The 18,111-nt window shown below is 38.7% G+C and overlaps 1 protein-coding gene across 4 annotated transcripts in view; it reads right to left on the minus strand.

Moving 5' to 3' along the window:
* The window catches only part of LOC120426882 (SUN domain-containing ossification factor), a 46,484-nt gene that overhangs the window by 1,915 nt on the left and 26,458 nt on the right, over positions 1–18,111 (minus strand). For 3 of the 4 annotated variants that reach the window (XM_039591684.2, XM_039591687.2, XM_039591686.2), the window contains exon 3: positions 25–2,029. In XM_039591684.2, coding sequence (XP_039447618.1) covers positions 25–2,029 — 2,005 coding nt within the window. Of the gene's footprint in view, positions 1–24; positions 2,030–2,785; positions 3,125–18,111 lie in introns of those variants that run through there. The other variant, XM_039591685.2, reaches the window with a different exon arrangement.

Below are 18,111 nucleotides of genomic sequence, written 5' to 3' on the forward strand. Positions count from 1 at the left end.
ACGAACCTCACCGAATCAACCCACCTTAATGCGATTGGAAAGTCGCAGGAACACACTCTCCGGTTGAACCTTCTGACCCGCGGCCGGAGATCCCGGCGTTGGCGTCGTAGTCGTCGTGATCATCGGAATGCCACCGTCATGATGCTCCAACAGCAAGCTGTCGTCCAGATCTTCTTGGCTTGAGTGCACATCATCATCTGAGGCGACCTCCGAAGGAGGTGGCACGACCAAGGGTTCTTCCATGCGCTGCTCACTTCCCGCCGATGGTGGCGCTTCCAGCGGAGTCGCTTCCTCGGGAACGTTGAAGATGTTTACGTTGTCTTTCGGGGGTGTCTCCGGGTCTGTTTCGGAGGAGGTCGCTGGACGCGACGTCGTTGGTTCGTCTTTAGTTACAGGTTTCACGGCAGGGATCGTGGTGAGCGTTGGCTCTTCTTGGACCACTTTTGTAGGGATCTCCGTAGTCACGGTTGGGGTCGTATGTTCCGCCGTCGTTGGCGCACTCGGTGGCTTCTCGGTGACTACGGCTTTGAGCAGGCCCTTCTCGTACGCCCGGATGTTGCAGAACGCCGCGATGGTGTCGGCGGGCAGCAGGTTGATCACGCTTCGGTTGATGTTCTGGCTTGACTGCTGGACGGATTCGTCCAGGCAGAACCCAAGAATGTTGGCACATAGCAAATGCTGAGATTCGTCGAACGACGCACTGATTAGGTCGATGGCGAGTAGACTAGTTAGGAGGTTGTGTTTGCAGCTCATGGTCTGCTCGACGCGATCGCGCAGTTCCGGGGAACAGGACACGCATCGCGGCTGGTAGGGGAGTGTAAAGCAGTGCACGCGACACTGCGGTTGTGACAGTCCGTGGAGGACGACACTCAGTTCCGTGTCGGTTTCGTTCTGGTCACCTCCACTAGGCTCCGTATCATTACTTAAACTGTTATTTTCATTAGTCTTGCCCAGAACTTTCGCTGCCTTTTTGACAATGTTCATCACAGCATCCGAAGCAGACTTCAGGATGTTACGATCGTTCCCATCAACCCCTTCCACATTCTTCCCCGTGGAACCTCCCGCCACCAGCAGTTCCTCATCGTCGTCCCCTTCATCCCCCAACGACGGCGTATTGTCCGTCTCGAACGCCTCAAACTCCGACGTTCCGTACACCCGAAACAACGACACTGGACAGTAGTGTTCAGAGTTGTAGTGCGAGTGGATCTCAACCCGTACAAACTTCCCAAACAGGTGCGGATGCAGGTTAAAGTTCTGCACGTCCCGTTCGTCCTTCGCGGTAAACTTACCCACGTTGGACCAGTCCCTGGTCGGAAACCGGTTGCTCACCGCCACGGAAAAGTCCTTCGGCGACGACGAAAACAGCTCAAAGTTCGCCAACTCGACCCGTTCCGCCTGCACGGGTTCGCACAGCTCAACCACGAACCAAATCTTGCTCGTACACGGGTTCAGCAGGTACTCGTCCTTGTGGGACGTCAACACCGAACCCGTGCTCTGCGCCTCCGGGTTCGAGGCGATGATCTTCGCTCCGCAGTCTGGCGCGGCGTAATTCTTCGCCCGCAGCTTCAGCGGCGGCATCTTGTGACCCGGAGGTTTCGCGCTGCGCTTCTTCTCCGAGGCGTTCACATGCTCGCCCAGCTTCTTCTCCGCCTCGGCCATCTGCTTCTGGGCCCACTCCGAGAACACCGGCATCGGGTTCTCCTCCGTCAGGTTGGACTCCTTCGTCGTGATGTTCTGGACATCCTCTACCACGCGATCCTCCGCGGATCCTCCTCCAGAGTCGTTAATTTTGTCATCCAGCAGGGTCGGTTGCTCGCTAGGTTGCGACGGAACGTCCGCTGCTTCCACTTGCTTCTCGTCCGGTTCGCCCGTGACTTCGTCTGCCGCGGCGGCAGGTTCTCCCAACTGGTGGGTGATGTTCTTCAGCGTTGCTTCGATGTTCTCCTCGAGCTTGGACTCGATGTTCATCTCGCTGGTCTGGTAATCGACCAGGGTGATCATCGACGGCGTACCCGGAATGTCCTGCAATCTGCAAAGAGAAAGAAAAAAAACAATCAGCTCAACGCCTTCCAAGAACACCAACAACGCACACCGCCTCCAACACGTAGAACCAAAACATCTTCAGGAAGATCATCATCATCACAACACCGGAGGACTGCTGCCGAGTCCGTCCGGTAGGAGCTACAACTACAAAATGACCAAACACGCAAGAAATCCTGCAGACTCTGAGAGCATTCCGCGCCAAGTCGACCCAGGAGTCTAAAATTACCGCTGATCAAATCGGTGGCGCAAATATCGGCAGCGACCGGTTCGGCGTGTCCGCTGGACCACGCAGAACGCAACGAAACAAGATTTTTCTCACCTTTTGCTGCTGCGTGGCAAGGTGGGTGCGTGGGCACGGACACGCGTGGACCGCCGTGGCGGTGTCGTACTGGAATGCGTTATTGAGCAGCGCAAGGATGGCGGTTGTCAACTTGGAAGGGTCTTCCGATATTGAGGTGGCACGAGTTGCCTATTGAGTCAATTTCTTCAGCTGGTGTGTTCAAACACGTGCCCACGACCAGATTGTTGGGAGCTATAGGTTTCCGCAGGTGGGTATCGCATTACATGGATACAGGTATGGAGTAACGGAGGTGGATAGAATTGCAAACAAAACAAAGTGTAGGTTGGTAGGTTTGCTGCTGTGGCACGTTCTAAACTTGCTCAGGTGTGGTGGCAGTGAAAGTGTTGCAATTGTTTCAAATTGACGGAATTTCAAAAGTAACCCTTCCCCCTTCTCTCTTACCCATCGTTGTAGAGGCTCGAGATGGCCAGTATCTGGGACACGAGCAGCACCCAGCAGAACGCGAGCAGCACGGTCAACTTCCGCATCTTGCGGGCCCGGTCAAGCAGCGTCTCCAGCAGCTTCATCGAGAGCCTCCATTCGACGTAGAACCACACCACCAGGTACAGACTGACCACCATGTACATGGGCCGGGGTGTACGCGGGGTCAAATCCCAAGTATTCTTACTATTTTTAAGTTTTTGTATCACAATAGTTTATTCTTAACAGGTCGTCAACGATTTCGGCAGTCAAGTCTTCTTTCGTCGCGTGAATATTGTATGGTTTGTGGCACTTTGACTGCAATTTTCACCGATTCAGGGTTGCACATCTTCACCCCCCCTTGAAATCGTGCACTTTTTGTCACTTTTCACTAAAAGTTTCTCGTTTAATTGGTTTGCAGCAACATTCTGGAAACACGACCAAAACGTTTATCTCGACCCGTTTAGCAAGATGTCACACAGCAAACTGATAAAACAAACAACTCGAAATTCAGACCGGCACGAAATTGTGCGAATGTGTGTGGCGCGGCTGGCGCTAATTTGTGGGCCGTCTCTGATGTGCCTGACGTGGCCCAACGTGGAAACGTGAAACTTTATGGTCCGCAGAGTTCTTATCGGGGAGTGCGCTATTTTGCTACGATTGTGTTGGAACGAAATTAATACCCCTATTTTTGATATATGCAAATCTTGAGAGTAGACCAAATAGTATCCGAAATGTACTTAATCTTGTAAAAACCACAAACAAAGCGTCGAATTCAATCGCTTCCAAAATTTCGCACAAAATATTAAATTAATTAAAACGTTGAAACCCAAAACGTGACCTTCAGCGAAGCTGAACAAAAATAAAAAATCCCATTATTACAATCTCTGGATGCAACACGAACGCGGTCGGGAAGATCTCAGATTTCACGTGTCATGTCTGTAGGCGCGCAAAGCTCTAAATTATGATGGATGGTGCATTTAAAAACAAAATCAGGCTGCGCCCCGTTGGTCAGCTGCTTATAAAGCGTGCGAAATTGAAGTTTAAATGGCGATTACTTTCACTTTCTGGAAGCTTTGTCTTAAAGTTTATTCAACATAGAACCGTTAGGTAAATAAAGCAATGCTGAGAATGTATAGTACAAATTAAGAAAAAATCATTGCTTAAAATTTATCTAAATAATGAAGAAATTAACAGATGACATACTCAATATAACTTTTCAAACGATGTGAAATTTTGTATGCATTGTTTAAAAGTTTTTTGTAGAATGCTCAAATTTAAAAAAAAATGGTTATGCAAAAATATTCAAATTTTCATTTTCATTTGCAATGTCGGTATCAAAAGATGCCAAATTTTGTATGCATTTTGAAGGTTTTTTTTTTGTAAAATACTGGAAATTTCACAAATCCAAATAATAATTCATGAAAAAAACACTTAAATTTTCATAATTTGCCATAATTTAATTTTACCCATATTTCTGATTATGAAATTTTAAATTTTTATGTAATACCGTTTTTTGTGAAAGTTTGAGTATTTCACAAAAAAAACTCGAATAAAGTCAAAATGTGTATAAATTATGCATCGTTTAATTCTCACATTGACAATTTTTAAAATTTTAATACAGTAGTTGTTCGGTAACTGGGCGTTGTTTAACTGGGCTGCTTTTTTACTGGGCGCTCGATAACTGGGCTGTAGCCCAGTTAAAAAGCAGACAAACGTCAAAAAACCAAAACAAACCAAAATGATCGAGGATGATGGATGCAAAAATCATATTCAATAAATAAAAAACTTTTTTCAAACTTTTGTTTAATTTCAAGTTACAATTAAAGAAATATGAAAAGTAAGTTGAGTAATTTTTATTTATATATTTCATCTGGAAAATATTATGCATCGGTGGTCCCCTCGTTATTTTTTTTTCAGCCCAGTAAACGAGCAACATTCGGTGACTGGGCTACGTTCTCAGCCCAGTTACCGAACAACTACTGTATTTTCATGAATTTACGGCATTTTGATTATTTGCATTTGTATTCTGCATCATTTTAATACCCAAATAGCAAATTATGAAAATTTAGGTATGTTAAGCCAAAAATCAAAAACAGTGAAAATGTATTTGCATACACAGAAAAAAATATGTAAATTTACACAGCACGTAAATGCTGTTTCTTATGTAAACTCACTCAATGTAATGTTGAAATATGATGTAATGAGCAAAAAGTAATGGAAATTACTCCGATGTAAATCTAAATCTAATGTAAATCATGAATCTAATGGAAACGTTGAGCATGGAAACTCAAATCTGATGAATTTCTACCCGTGTTCGGCTTCCTGTAAATTCCTATTTAATGTAAATCATATATCCAATGTATTTCTGCCAAACGTTGACTTCAAAACTACACAGAAAAAAATATTCCTGTAAATTTACATTATTTATCATGTACCAAAAGGTATCATGATAAATGATGTATATTTACATTAGGTTCATTGGAAGTTTACATTAGATTCATTGGAAATTTACATTAGTTTTGAAAATTTACATTAGTTTTGGAATTTACATTACTTTTGGAATTTACATTAGTTCAAATCAACTAATTCTGATAGGCCAATGAGAATGAGAAGCTTGACTTGGATTGCAGTAGGAAAAGGGTGTGGCCTATGTTCTATTTTAAAATGATTGAAGCGGGCAGCAAAAGGAAATTCAGATTTTAAAAAGTTTTTTCACAGGTAGGGGACGCTTTCTCGTCGACGGCCAAGTGAAATAACGCTGGACTGGAATCGAACGGACGATGGGTAGGATGTTCGGTGTTACTGCTGCTACCCGCTGCCGACTGAGCCATCTTCGCATTTTATAAACGAGCGGCTAAAGCATCAACTTGTTCAGATCGAGGCTCAGGCATTGGGCCAGCGAAGTATGAGAGCGATAGAAAGAGAACCAAATATAACTATTTTTAGTTCGGGTAGTTTTGAAGTCAACGTTTGGCAGAAATACATTGGATTTATGATTTACATTACATAGGAATTTACAGGAAGCCGAACAAGGGTATAAATTCATCAGATTTGAGTTTCCATGACTTTTAACTCTTTACATCATATTTCAACATTACATTGAGTGAGTTTACATAAGAAACAGTAATTACGTGCTGTGTAAATTTACATATTTTTTTCTGTGTACCCGAACTAAAAAAAGTTATGTTTGGTTCTCTTTCTATCGCTCTCATACTTCGCTGGCTCACTGCCTGTGCCTCGACCTGAACAAGTTGATGCTTTAGCCGTTCGTTTATAAAATGCGAAGATGGCTCAGTCGGCAGCGGGTAGCAGCAGTAACACCGAACATCCTACCCGTCGTCCGTTCGATTCCAGTCCAGCATTATTCCACTTGACCGTCGACGAGAATGCGTCCCCTACCTGTGAAACAACTTTTTTAAATCAGAATTTCCTTTTGCTGCCCGCTTCAATCATTTTAAAATAGAACATAGGCCACACCCTTTTCCTACTGCAATCCAAGTCGAGCTTCTCATTCCCATTGGCCAATCAGAATTAGTTGATTTGAACTAATGTAAATCCAAAACTAATGTAAATTTCCAATGAATCTAATGTAAATTTCCAATGGACCTAATGGAAATATACATCATTTATCATGATACCTTTTGGTACATGATAAATAATGTAAATTTACAGAAATATTTTTTTGTGTGTAGTTTAATACTCACATTTTGTATTTTCAAAAAATATGAAGTTTTCTGAAAAAAAAAGTACTTACGAAAAGATTATGGCGACCGCTATTCGATTCATCGATTCATAACTCGGTCAAATAATGTTTGCCCTTGCTGAGCTATACCCTAAAAAATGTAGTTTTTTGTCCCCTAAAAAATATCCAAAAATTTAAAAAAATCAAAAATAGTATTTTTGAGTAATTCGCTTTTAAGTGCAAAAAGTATATTTAAAAAACCAGCAAATGTGTGTACCGTGTTTTTTTTTACAAAGTCCTTACTAATACTTACAACTTTACCGAATTCAATCAAGCAATTTCTTTGCGAGATACAGATTTTTGAATGTATACATGCCATTTTTGTATGGACAACTGTCAAAATTGAATTGAAATTTTTTTTTTTTGCAGCGTTTTGGATTAATTATTTGAAAAAAAAAACAAGTTTTCATTTAAATTTATTTTTGATATTTAGGTTAACAATATTTGAAATTTTTTATCAAAATACACATTTTTTCTAACATTCATATCACAGGTACCAAATTGTGCACCATTCTTAAAGCTCTAGTGAAAAATGTAAATATTTTTCATTAGTTTTCAAAAAATGTTTTGACGAAAACAAAAATTTGAGCGAAAAAAAACTGTACATCCAAAATAATCAAAATTTCAAAAGATTTTTCAATAATTCCAAACATGTTAAAAATGATACTAAACGCGGGAGAATGCATGTTATATTGATTTCGGCTGATTGCACTTCAATTTTCATCAAAACTTTGATGTTTTTTGAAAAAAAAATTACCTCCTGATTTTTCGGGCCAATTTCAAAAGGGGAGGTGACAAAAACTTACAAAAATGTTTGTACTAGCCTAAAAAAAAATGTAAAAAAAATCGAAAATGTCAAATTCATTTTTCAATTTTAACTTTAATGATAAAAACTATAATTCCTTCTCGAGATATTTATTGAAAAACAAACTAATTATGCAAATTGCCTTCTTTGGACATAAGGGAATGCAGGGACGTAGTTCCACCCACATAAAAAAAAACAAAGATGAGTCGATTTGCGAAAACTTACTACTCCATAACAAATTTCATCAAACCGAAGAAAACATCCTACCTCCCGAAAATTTTCCACTAGGAGCAGCAATCCAATGATAGCTCAATACGTTATCTTCAATGAACCATTCAAATTACCAATTCATCACGTACGAATGAGAGAGAGAGAAAGAGAACGCTTTTGTTGCAAACACAATCGTGGAATTCATCGAAAACAAGCAGAAGCCAAAGCAAACACAAACAGAGCGTCGATTCTGATTGTTTGAGCCACGAATTCAAGGTCGAAGTGTGGTAATGGATGCGCAATAAGACTAAACTTGGACTCGGAAGTGCGTATTTCCTTAGTCAATCAACTTGGAGCTGAATACTTTTTGAGATAAGTAGAGTTCATAGTAATCACTAAACTGGTTTTAGCAAATTAAAATCTTAGAAAATTTAACAAACTATAAAAAATACAGATAAAAAACTATTTCATAGACAGGACTGCAAATATTGCACAAAAAGTAATATGCAAATCACCCTTAACCAGAATTGCAAATTAATCAAACGTTAGTCACAGCTAGTTTTGTTTTGAACGCTACTTTCTCTACAATACATCGCAAGAGGTCGTCGCGACGTCGCCTTCCTTCGTCTTCGACTAATCAATTTACGAAACGACGTCGCGGTCGCATTCTGCACCCAATTGGCAATTGGTCCACGTCGTAACTTTAAATGGTGTGGCGTGAGATTCCATACGTGAGACACGTAGCCGTGTATGTCACTCAGTCACTGCTGTAGGGTAAGTTGTTCAAAATTGTGGACAATTGAGTTTATTGGAATTACAGTTTTTGAATTCGCTCAGGTCAATTGTCATTTTTTATTTAATGTCTAAATTTTTGGAGTAATTGTACCATACAAAATCAGACTCGAAACACCAAAAAAACTGATAGAATCGAATAAGCTAGCAAACTAGAAATCACTGACAAACTATTCTTGAAAACTGTCCTAAATCAGTGTTGGTAGGCCCAAAATAGGGACACCTACCATGTTTGCATACTCAGACCACCTCACCGGCTGACGACGTCAAGTAGCTGCCCAAAAAGTCAAACAACTACTCTCAGCAGATAGTAGCTAGTACAACAGTCCCCGTCACTTCAACGCTTCGCTGAACCTACTACTACTGCTAATTTGTTTACGTGTTGATAGCGACGTCGCGCCTGAAGGGAACTTTAAACGTACCGTGGCCCTCAAGTGGGTGAGGGGACACAAGGGGGCTGTGCTGAGGCTGAAACTGCTGTTTTGTTTTGATCTAGCTTTTCGTAGTGGACGTTGTTATGATCACCAGAATTCTAGCAGGTTGTTGAATTGAGAGTAATTCTTGAAATGTTTAAATTTAAAAGAAATTATATTTTTCAACAAATATTTTTAAAGTAAGCACACCGTGCTCGTCTGTTTTAGTAAACAATCCAAGTGGACTTATCGCACAGTTTGTTTGCGATTTAAGTTGATTTTTATCTAATACCAAAACCGGAATGTTCACCGATCTCTATGGGCTTGTGGCGTGCTTCAAACCATCGACCAATGATAGTGTGTGGAACAACAACAACAACAGCGCAAACTAGACGCTTACCCCCATTTTTCATGCATGAGTTTTACGATAATTATGGAGCAGTAACTACAGTAGAAATGAGCACTGTCACTATCAAGGTCGAGGCGCATCGTGGTTTCACGGTCGATATACCGTAAAGCGCGGTTCAATGCCAATGCTAGACAGTTAGTCTCCTCACCGGTACCAGCACGAATGACAGAAAGCTACTGAACTGATGAATCGTTTCCTCGTCCTCCTCTGCGAACCGGTATGTAGATAGGAGCGGTTAGTTGCTCAATGTGATTAGGCTGTACCTGCCCTAATGGATGAGCTATTGGAGAAAGCAATTTGTGGCGGTCGTTGCAACAACATTGATGCATTGATATTGATCGATTTGGGAAACGATTTGTTACAATGTTATCATACAGTCATATTTAATTGAACAATTTAGTATTTGATAAACAAAATAAGTAATCATCATTACATTAATTAATTAATTCGAAGTAAAAGTGCAGCCATGATTTAGATGTCGCTCTTATAGAAAAACTTGTGGGAAATTGGACGAGCTTTCCGTTAAAAATATTTTTTGAGACGGAAAAATCAAGTCTGTCATATAGAAATTGCCAAAAAACCACCAAAAGCCCTATTTTTTCAACATTTTTACTTTTAAAACCTCTGTATCATCACAAGGATTGGACATAGGACAATGGCCAATATGGAGACTTTTATGTAAAATTGTCTGGAGAATTGATTCCCACTATCGAGTTTTAAAAACTTTGACGTTCAGACCGCTTTTCAAAAAAATAGTTTTAGTAAATGGTTTTTGTATTTTTTTAGGAGAGACATACCATCTTGCATTTTTCGTGAGTCTTTTTGTAACATCTTTGGCTAATTCCTCAAAAATTTTGAACGAAAAAAAATCGTGACATCACCCTAAAATTTATCTTTTAAACTCCAAAATCAAAAAATCTCATAGAAGTGACGTGTATTTTCATTTCAGTGTTTTTTTTTTTTTCAGAAAGCCTGTTCAATTTCCTACAAGTTTGTCTTTGACCACTTTTTGATACGAAGCAACGGCTTCGAGATACAGTATTTTTTTAATTTCAAAATACAAAAATATTTAAATAACTAACGCCCTTCTCAAATGTTATTTTCGAGTACGAGGCTCCATATACACAAAAATGGCTTATATCGGCCTAGGATAACATGTCTATGTCTACAAAGTTTCATTGAAATCGGAGAGGGTCGGGTACAAAAGTACAAGAAAAATTCCCTATTTGAGCTGGAATTGCTCAAACTTAGAAAAGCTAATCAACTCCAAATCGTTGTCAATTGAATAATAGCAAATCAAGCAATTTTCAGCTTTTCAGTCGAATTTGATTCCAAAATATCATCAACATGACGTATTTTGATTCAAATATATTTTTTAAATATTTGACAGATGAAGCATCACACTTCAACTAGTTGAATCCAATATCTACTAAATAATTTATTCGTTTGCGAATCACAAGCACAAACTTGTTTGCCTCCATCGACAAGAGTATTTTTGCTGCTAAAAATAGAATCTTCAAATGATAAGCGGACTCGGCTATGTTCGTTGACGCCATCAGCGATTTGCGAATGATGTACAAAAGCGTATACGTCATTGCATTAGTTATTTAAATTACGATTAGTTTTAGTCTAACGTACTTGAAGTAAGATTAATTAATTTATATTAAAAACTTTAAAATTTTAAAGCAATTTTAACACATCTAACTCTAATTGGATTAAAGCAATATCTACTATCAAATTGTTTACTCGTAGGTCTAAATTTCCTGTTTCTTCAGGTGATATCTTTTGTAAATATAATGAAGGTAAATTAAGGTTTGTTTGATTTCTAAAAAAAAGGTTTATTTAGTAAATAAACTGTTTTATTTCCAGCTGAACTAACAATTCGATCTAACCACTAACCAACTGACGGTTCCACACTCTCCACAATTTAAGATTGCCCTTGCAGATTACATAACATCGACACTTTGGGGCTCGTTTTTATTCGGCCTTCGTGCGAGTGTCTGGCAATGGAACACCCTTTTTTTTGGAAAGAATTCTCCTCGACGAAAACATTCTACCAAGGAACAAAAAAACAACAGCGACAAACTGAACCCATTGGGGCACTAAATTTACCATACACTGTCTGGGTAATAATTTATTGCAATTTCCACCATCGATGGTAATCGATTTTTTTGTTCGTCGCTGCAAAAGCCATGGGTAAATTTGAATTGCTGTAAAGCGAAAGATGAAGAAACACTTGAAACGAGTGACATGAAACTAATAAATTTTGTAGAACAAGTTACGCAACATGACTCGACGAGATATCGAACTGCAGGACTTTCTCTCTCTTTTTTGCCCCTGCTGCATATCGGAAATGGCAAATGTTAGCACATGTCACTAATGGATTGTTCATGTAATGCTGCTGGAGTGATTTTCCTTCTGGTATTAGGTTCGACTCAGAATCAAAGTTATTTAAAAATAAAATAAAAAAACAAATTTGATTCGCATGCTTAATTTCGGTCATTCCAAGCTTCCTCTCCAGACTCAGAATGCAGACCTGATCTATTTTTATACTTCAAGGAGACCTACAGCAATAAGGTTACAAGTCTTCGTACTGCGCGGTTGACCATTCACCAATCACCCAGCAAAAAAAGGAAACCTATTTTACGTTCACTTTTCTGCACTTTTGTGGTCATTACGACGCACTTTGGTTGGCAGCTGTCATCCAACAACCCACAATGACAGTTCAAACTCAATGGTGGCACTCATAATCCAGTTGCATAAACCTCGGCTGCGTCGTGCACCGATAATGGTCAGTTATTGCCAAAAATGATAGATGCCCCCTGGTCTGGGAACCTCGATTTTCAAAAAAAAAAGGCATAATAACCGGTTAGCTATTTTTAGCGGCCACCCTTGGGATTGGATGCCTTAGTTAGTTGCTGGGGTTGCAGCATAATCTGGAGTTGCAACGATCTCCACAATTGGAAAGTGAAAGCATAATGCGCAATGAACTGCTGCTGCGGCGGCGGACTCCTTGACTTGACACAGGTTCCCATTGCGCCATCGCAACGCAACGACCAGCAGAAATGTCCGAATTGAGTAGGTTGCACCTGGCTGGAGTTGTGATTTAATGGCGCGAAGGGGTTGGCCTAAATTTGAGCAGATTTTTTGTTTGGTTACTTATGCAACATGCAACAGGCTTCAACTATCTTGTGTTTTGGACACTTATTTAGAGACCACTGAAAAAAATTGGAAACTGAAATTTGTATGGTGTAAATTTATCCCAATCAACGAAAAAACACTTCTCGTGAGGGTCAATAATCACTCTATTTAACCGATGCCGTTCGTAAAAAGATAAAAACAATCCTTTGTAACACATTAAATTACGTCGTCTCGTTCACCAAATCGACGATGAACAGTTTCAAAATGACTTTGTCTCACTTATCTGCGTAATGCTTACGCTTTTATTCAAGTACAGTTGAGCAAATAAAGGCAACAAAACGAAAAGCTTGCGCATTTGGTCAAAACGACATCAGGATCATTAAAAAATATATTTTAAATGTGGGTTCTGCGGAAACAAGTGAGGCATTGTTCAACATAATGATTTTCTGTAAAATTCATAAATTGTGTCTTTTTTCAAATTTTTTAAAATTTGTTTCAAATTTTAATTAAAACAGTAACAAAAATCAGCAACCCTAACTCCACAAAATCAGATAAACTGACCACTGGTCATCGTCGTAATTGTGGCACATTATTTTTTTTTTTGCTGCCAACTTCCTTCCGACAACGCATCGAACCGCCTAATTGCAAATTGAAGTGCACCACGGCGGCATCGGCTCCCCATTAAACGGCCACTTGCATTGAAAAGGTGGATGCAACCTGGCTCTGCTGCGGTACGGTTACGACATGGTGCGAAAATTGTCCACGAGTAGACAAAAAAAAAATGGGAGTGTTTTGTGCAACTTTGCAGACCCAATCAACGAGACTGCTTTTTTTTCGGTGAGAAAAAACATCTAAATTGACGACTTATAGGACGAGGAGAAAGTTTTTTTTTTGTTTATCTGAGAAAATTATCACATTGGAACGATTTCAGCGAACAGCAAAACATGATAACCGTTCAGGTTTGCAAAGCCATAAATATGATATCATTTTCGCACTAAAGTTTATCACCCCAAACCGCAATCAATCGATTAGAGGTTTTGAGGTTTGTACCCGCAAACAAAAATCCACAGTCTTGTTGTTGGCAATGCTTGAAAACATTCGCCGGGCGCCAGTTTGGCAAAACCTGTTTGACCAGGTTCGGTAACCAGAATAAAGCCAATTTTGGTGCTGGTGTCTCTTGTTTGCGTTCTCGAAATCAGAGTAAAAAAAAAACAGCAAAAACCAGTACGCAGCTACTTTCATAAAGGCGGATTAATGCCGGTTGGAACTGGAACTTGCAAAGCTCGATGACGGAGTAGAGTTGGATCGAAAATGTGGAGCAAGTAGGGCAAAGTTGAGTCCTGATTCTATGCAAGTTTCCAACCGATTTTTGATCCTTAAAAAGCATTGGAAAGAAGAACTCTTAAATTTTTAGAAAAATTCAGGGTTGGAAGTTTAACTTGTTTTATGTGACTTTGCCAATGTTTTTAAAAATGTCATTTTATTAGGGGTTAATTTTAGCTGTGTTTTTTTCTAACATTTCCTATATTTTCAGTAAAAAAAAATATGCAGTAATTTTTGTAGTGTCCCAGACTATGCCTCTACGCCTTTTTTTTGCAATTTAAATGATGATGGTGCCATTCTATAGCAGAAAATGTGAAAAACATGCAAAAAATTGAAAAAGTGACTGTAAAAACATGAAAAAATTAGATAGGCAAAATGTAATTATATAAGTTGGTAGAATAGACCAAATACTACAAAAAAAAAACAAACATAAACTAAACAAAATTAATGCAAATTAAAATTCTAAAAATAAAACAAGAAAAACATAAAACAAGAGAAGTAAAGTTTTTCGTAGAACAAAAGTTGCTCAAAATGACCTCCTGAACACGGGAAAAATAAATATTTTCGGAAAAAATTGGGCAGTAGAGGGTTAATAAAAAAAAACTTATTTCAAAAGAGTCTAGCTAGAATTCAAATCGAGTTCGTTCGATATAGGTTTTCTTAAAAACCAAGCTCTTTTGCGCGTTTTTCCAATCCAATGCTTGCAGGCTGGCAGCGAAATTATGGGAAAGTGTAATTTGTATCAGACTAAGATTATGCTTATCACAGTACATTTTATTAGCTGGTAAAAGCCCTCGCGCTGCAATATGAGCAATTCTCTGAGATTTCGGTCATTTGATTTTTTTTTGTCCATATGATTTTCCATACAAATTTGGCAGCTGTCCCTACAAAAATTATATATGAAAAATTCAAAAATCTGTATCTTTTGAAGGAATTTTTTGATCGATTTGGTATCTTCGGCAAAGTTGTAGGTATGAATAAGGACTACACTGAAAAAAAATTATACCCGGTAAAAAATGGTGATTTTTAATTTCACTTTTTGTCACTAAAACTTGATTTGCAAAAATACACTATTTTTAAGTTTTTTATTTTCTGATATGTTTTTGGGGACATAAATGCCAACTTTTCAGAAATTTCTAGAATGGGCAAAAAATGTTTGACCTAGTTATATTTTTTTTTTTCAAAAAATTGAAATATTGGTCGCACAAATTGGGCAAGCATGGGAACTAATTAAAAAAAATGAATAATTGCGACTATTTTCAAAAAAGATACCTAAAAATGGCTATAACTTGAAAACGGTGCACTTTATCAAAATTTCACTCAAGTACTTTTTGATTGAAAGTTCAATTTTATATCGAAAAATTAAGTTGAAAAATTTTTGCGACCGATATTTCGATTTTTTGAAAAAATCAGTATTGAGTAAAAAAATCCTAACTCGAAAGATTTTTTGTCCGTTCTGGAAATTTCTAAAAAGTTGGCATTTGATGTTCCCTAAAACATATCAGAAAATAAATTTAAAAGTAGTGTATTTTTGCAAATCAAGTTTTAGTGACAAAATGTGAAATTAAAAATCACCTAAAATTGTTTTTCCGTGTAACATTTTTTTCCAGTGTAGTCCTTATTCATACCTTCAACTTTGCGAAGAACACCAAATAGATCAAAAAATTCTTTCAAAAGATACGGATTTTTGAATTTTCATAAATCATTGTTGTATGGGCAGCTGCCAAATTTGTATGGAATATTATATGGACAAACTAATGATGCAAAATGGTTTCTTTGGGCATACTGAAGGCAACAAAAAAGTTTTAGCCGGATTAAAAAAATACAAAAATTAAAATTGTAAAAAAAGACCGATTTTGTAGACCGATAATATATAAAAATTGCGATTACAAGCCGTTGTAATCAACATTTCAATGGAAAGATTGTTTTAAATGCATTTATCATTAGCACACTAGTCATTTGTTTTTATTATATCTACACTCAAAGTCAAAGGTATCCTTTTTTCAAGTTCACCCGTCGTCACCCTTTTAAAAGGGTATCGAAAATGTACTGATTTTGACATACCCTTTTGAAAGGGTGACGCCGGGAAAAAAGGATAGAAAGTATCCTTTTGAGGGATATTTCTGATTTTGAGTATAAGTATCGACGAAAATATTTTTTTGCTGAAACAAAATCTTTTTGCGGAAAAACTTTTCCTGAATGTAACAAAAATTTTAAATATTGTTAAACGAGCTCACAAATGTTGAATATGATTATGAACACTGGAAAAGAAAACTAAAATATTGTCAAAACTTTTTACTGTAAGTGCTACATATTTCTTCGTGTATTGTCACATAAAATTTCATAAAATAATGCAACATTTGTTATACACCTACAACTTTTAAATTCATCTAACATGTTATTTTCCAGCTGTGAATTGCTTAAACAATTTTTTTATCAGTTTTTATACGTGTATTTTTTGAGTCCATAGTCCCAAATTAAAAAAAAAATGCTTTTCAAGGATTTAGAAAAAAATTGCAAAATAAGCTTAAAAAAATGCATTGAAAATAAACGATTTACAAGAGGCACGTGAATGCAGCCTTTAAAGGGGCGACGTTGTAAAACTCTGCCCACAAATCTTTACGACAATTTCACTGATTTTTATCGTTCGCCCGTAAAATCGCGCAAAACAAGTGCTTCCCTCCTCCTTTCGTTACACAACTTGTTCCAAGCCACACCATCGCATTCTCACTTCCGATAATCACGCTGATAAAACACCTTCTTGCTAGCGGTTCCGTTTTCCACCGTTTCACTTATTCCACGTGAGTTAGCCGAAATGTTTTAAATCACAGCAAACCTCAGCCGGCCCACTTCAATTAGCTCCAAACCGCGTGGATGCTTCAAGCAAATAAGGTATAGCTATCGATCTTCACAGATCTTCAAAATCTGATCTTCCTTACGCCGTTTTGAACTACACACTTCGAAAACCCACTCATCGACACATAATCTAGTTAAGAGCACTTCCGCTGCGGGCCACTTGAACTACACCATAAGCTTTAATTACTGCGCGAGGCAGATCTTGGTGGAATGTTATCCCAAGACCGGTTGGGGTTCAACTCATCTCGCTTTTCCTCATTAAACTGGTTTCCGAGGTGGTGGAAACTCGCGACGGATTTCGGGCATCCCTACAGACTCGTCTCAGTCTGCTGATGGAGTCTGGAAAAAACAGCAACATCAACCGGGGACGACGACGACGGCTGCACATCCAAAATATCGACCCGGCATCGTCGTCTTCGTCGTTTACCGCATTATGCTGGATTTGAACGCTTGAACGCTTCTTTTTTTCACTTTACTTCAAGTCAAGCGCTTCTTCGCGAGATTCCTTCTCCAACTCCAAATTCCAACAACCCCTGTTTAATACGTAATCCAGAAATGCACTTGCAGCTGCACTTTGGGACCGACCGGCGTCGCGGCGTTCGGACCTGCTCCTCGAAACGACATTCCCGGCGAGTGATTCGACCAAGACTGGCTTGTGTTGGCATGGTCGGACCAAGTTTAGTGCGGAGAGAGAGCAGACTCTGCCAACTTGCCACATGTGTGTGGGAAGGAATCGCTGAATCGGTGATGACGTTGCCGAACCAGTTCATGGAGAAGCGCAGCACCGAGTGAATGTTGTTTTGCCGTTTTGTTGTTGGTTTTGGCGGAAAGCGCGTGAACTCTTTTCATTGAGAAAGAGAGGAAGAAATTACTCCGGAGAAAATACGTCGGATGAACCGCGCGGCAGCACGTGAAATAGTTGGCGATTAATTGAGTTGTGTTGAAGAGTTGCCAACAAAAAGTGGGCAAGGGGGAAAGAGTAATCGAATCAATTGACAATTTTGTAAGTGAGAGATTAAAGCACCTGAATATAGAAGCAAACCCAAAACTTGATATATTAAGTATTATAAAACTTATTGTTTCAACAAAACTGTATTTTATGATCGATCACGACACAACAGCAATTAAAACTTTTAGTTAAATTTACAACAACCTTAACATTTTCAAAAAAAAAGCTTATTTTTTACATTTTTCATCCTTTTGCTCCAGTATAAAGTTTGCACAACATAAAAAAAGCTTTTTTGGAAGACCTTTTGTAGTTTCTTAGGTTGATTGACATCTAGCATTTTTCTTGTAATCAATAACCAGTGCGCGATTGCATTGCATTATAAAACAACGATTAGAACATCCCAAATATCAAAGCGGCCAGGCCTACAGCGTAAAGTTAACCGCAAAGATGATTCGTTGAAATAAACTGAATGTTCGTTCAAGCAACTGCACATTTCAGAATCTACAGGAAGCAAATTGTATTTGAAAAAGCTGAGGTTTTCAGAAGAAAAAAAACAGTATGGACATTTGTTTTTGCTAGAACACTTTAATTTTTTTTATGTCATTGAAACTTGTTTTTAAATATTTGTGTTGCATTATTTTAATTTTGCGCTGTGACTTTGAACT

The sequence above is a fragment of the Culex pipiens genome, chromosome 2 (genome assembly GCF_016801865.2).
Source record: "Culex pipiens pallens isolate TS chromosome 2, TS_CPP_V2, whole genome shotgun sequence".
Lineage (NCBI taxonomy): Eukaryota > Metazoa > Arthropoda > Insecta > Diptera > Culicidae > Culex > Culex pipiens.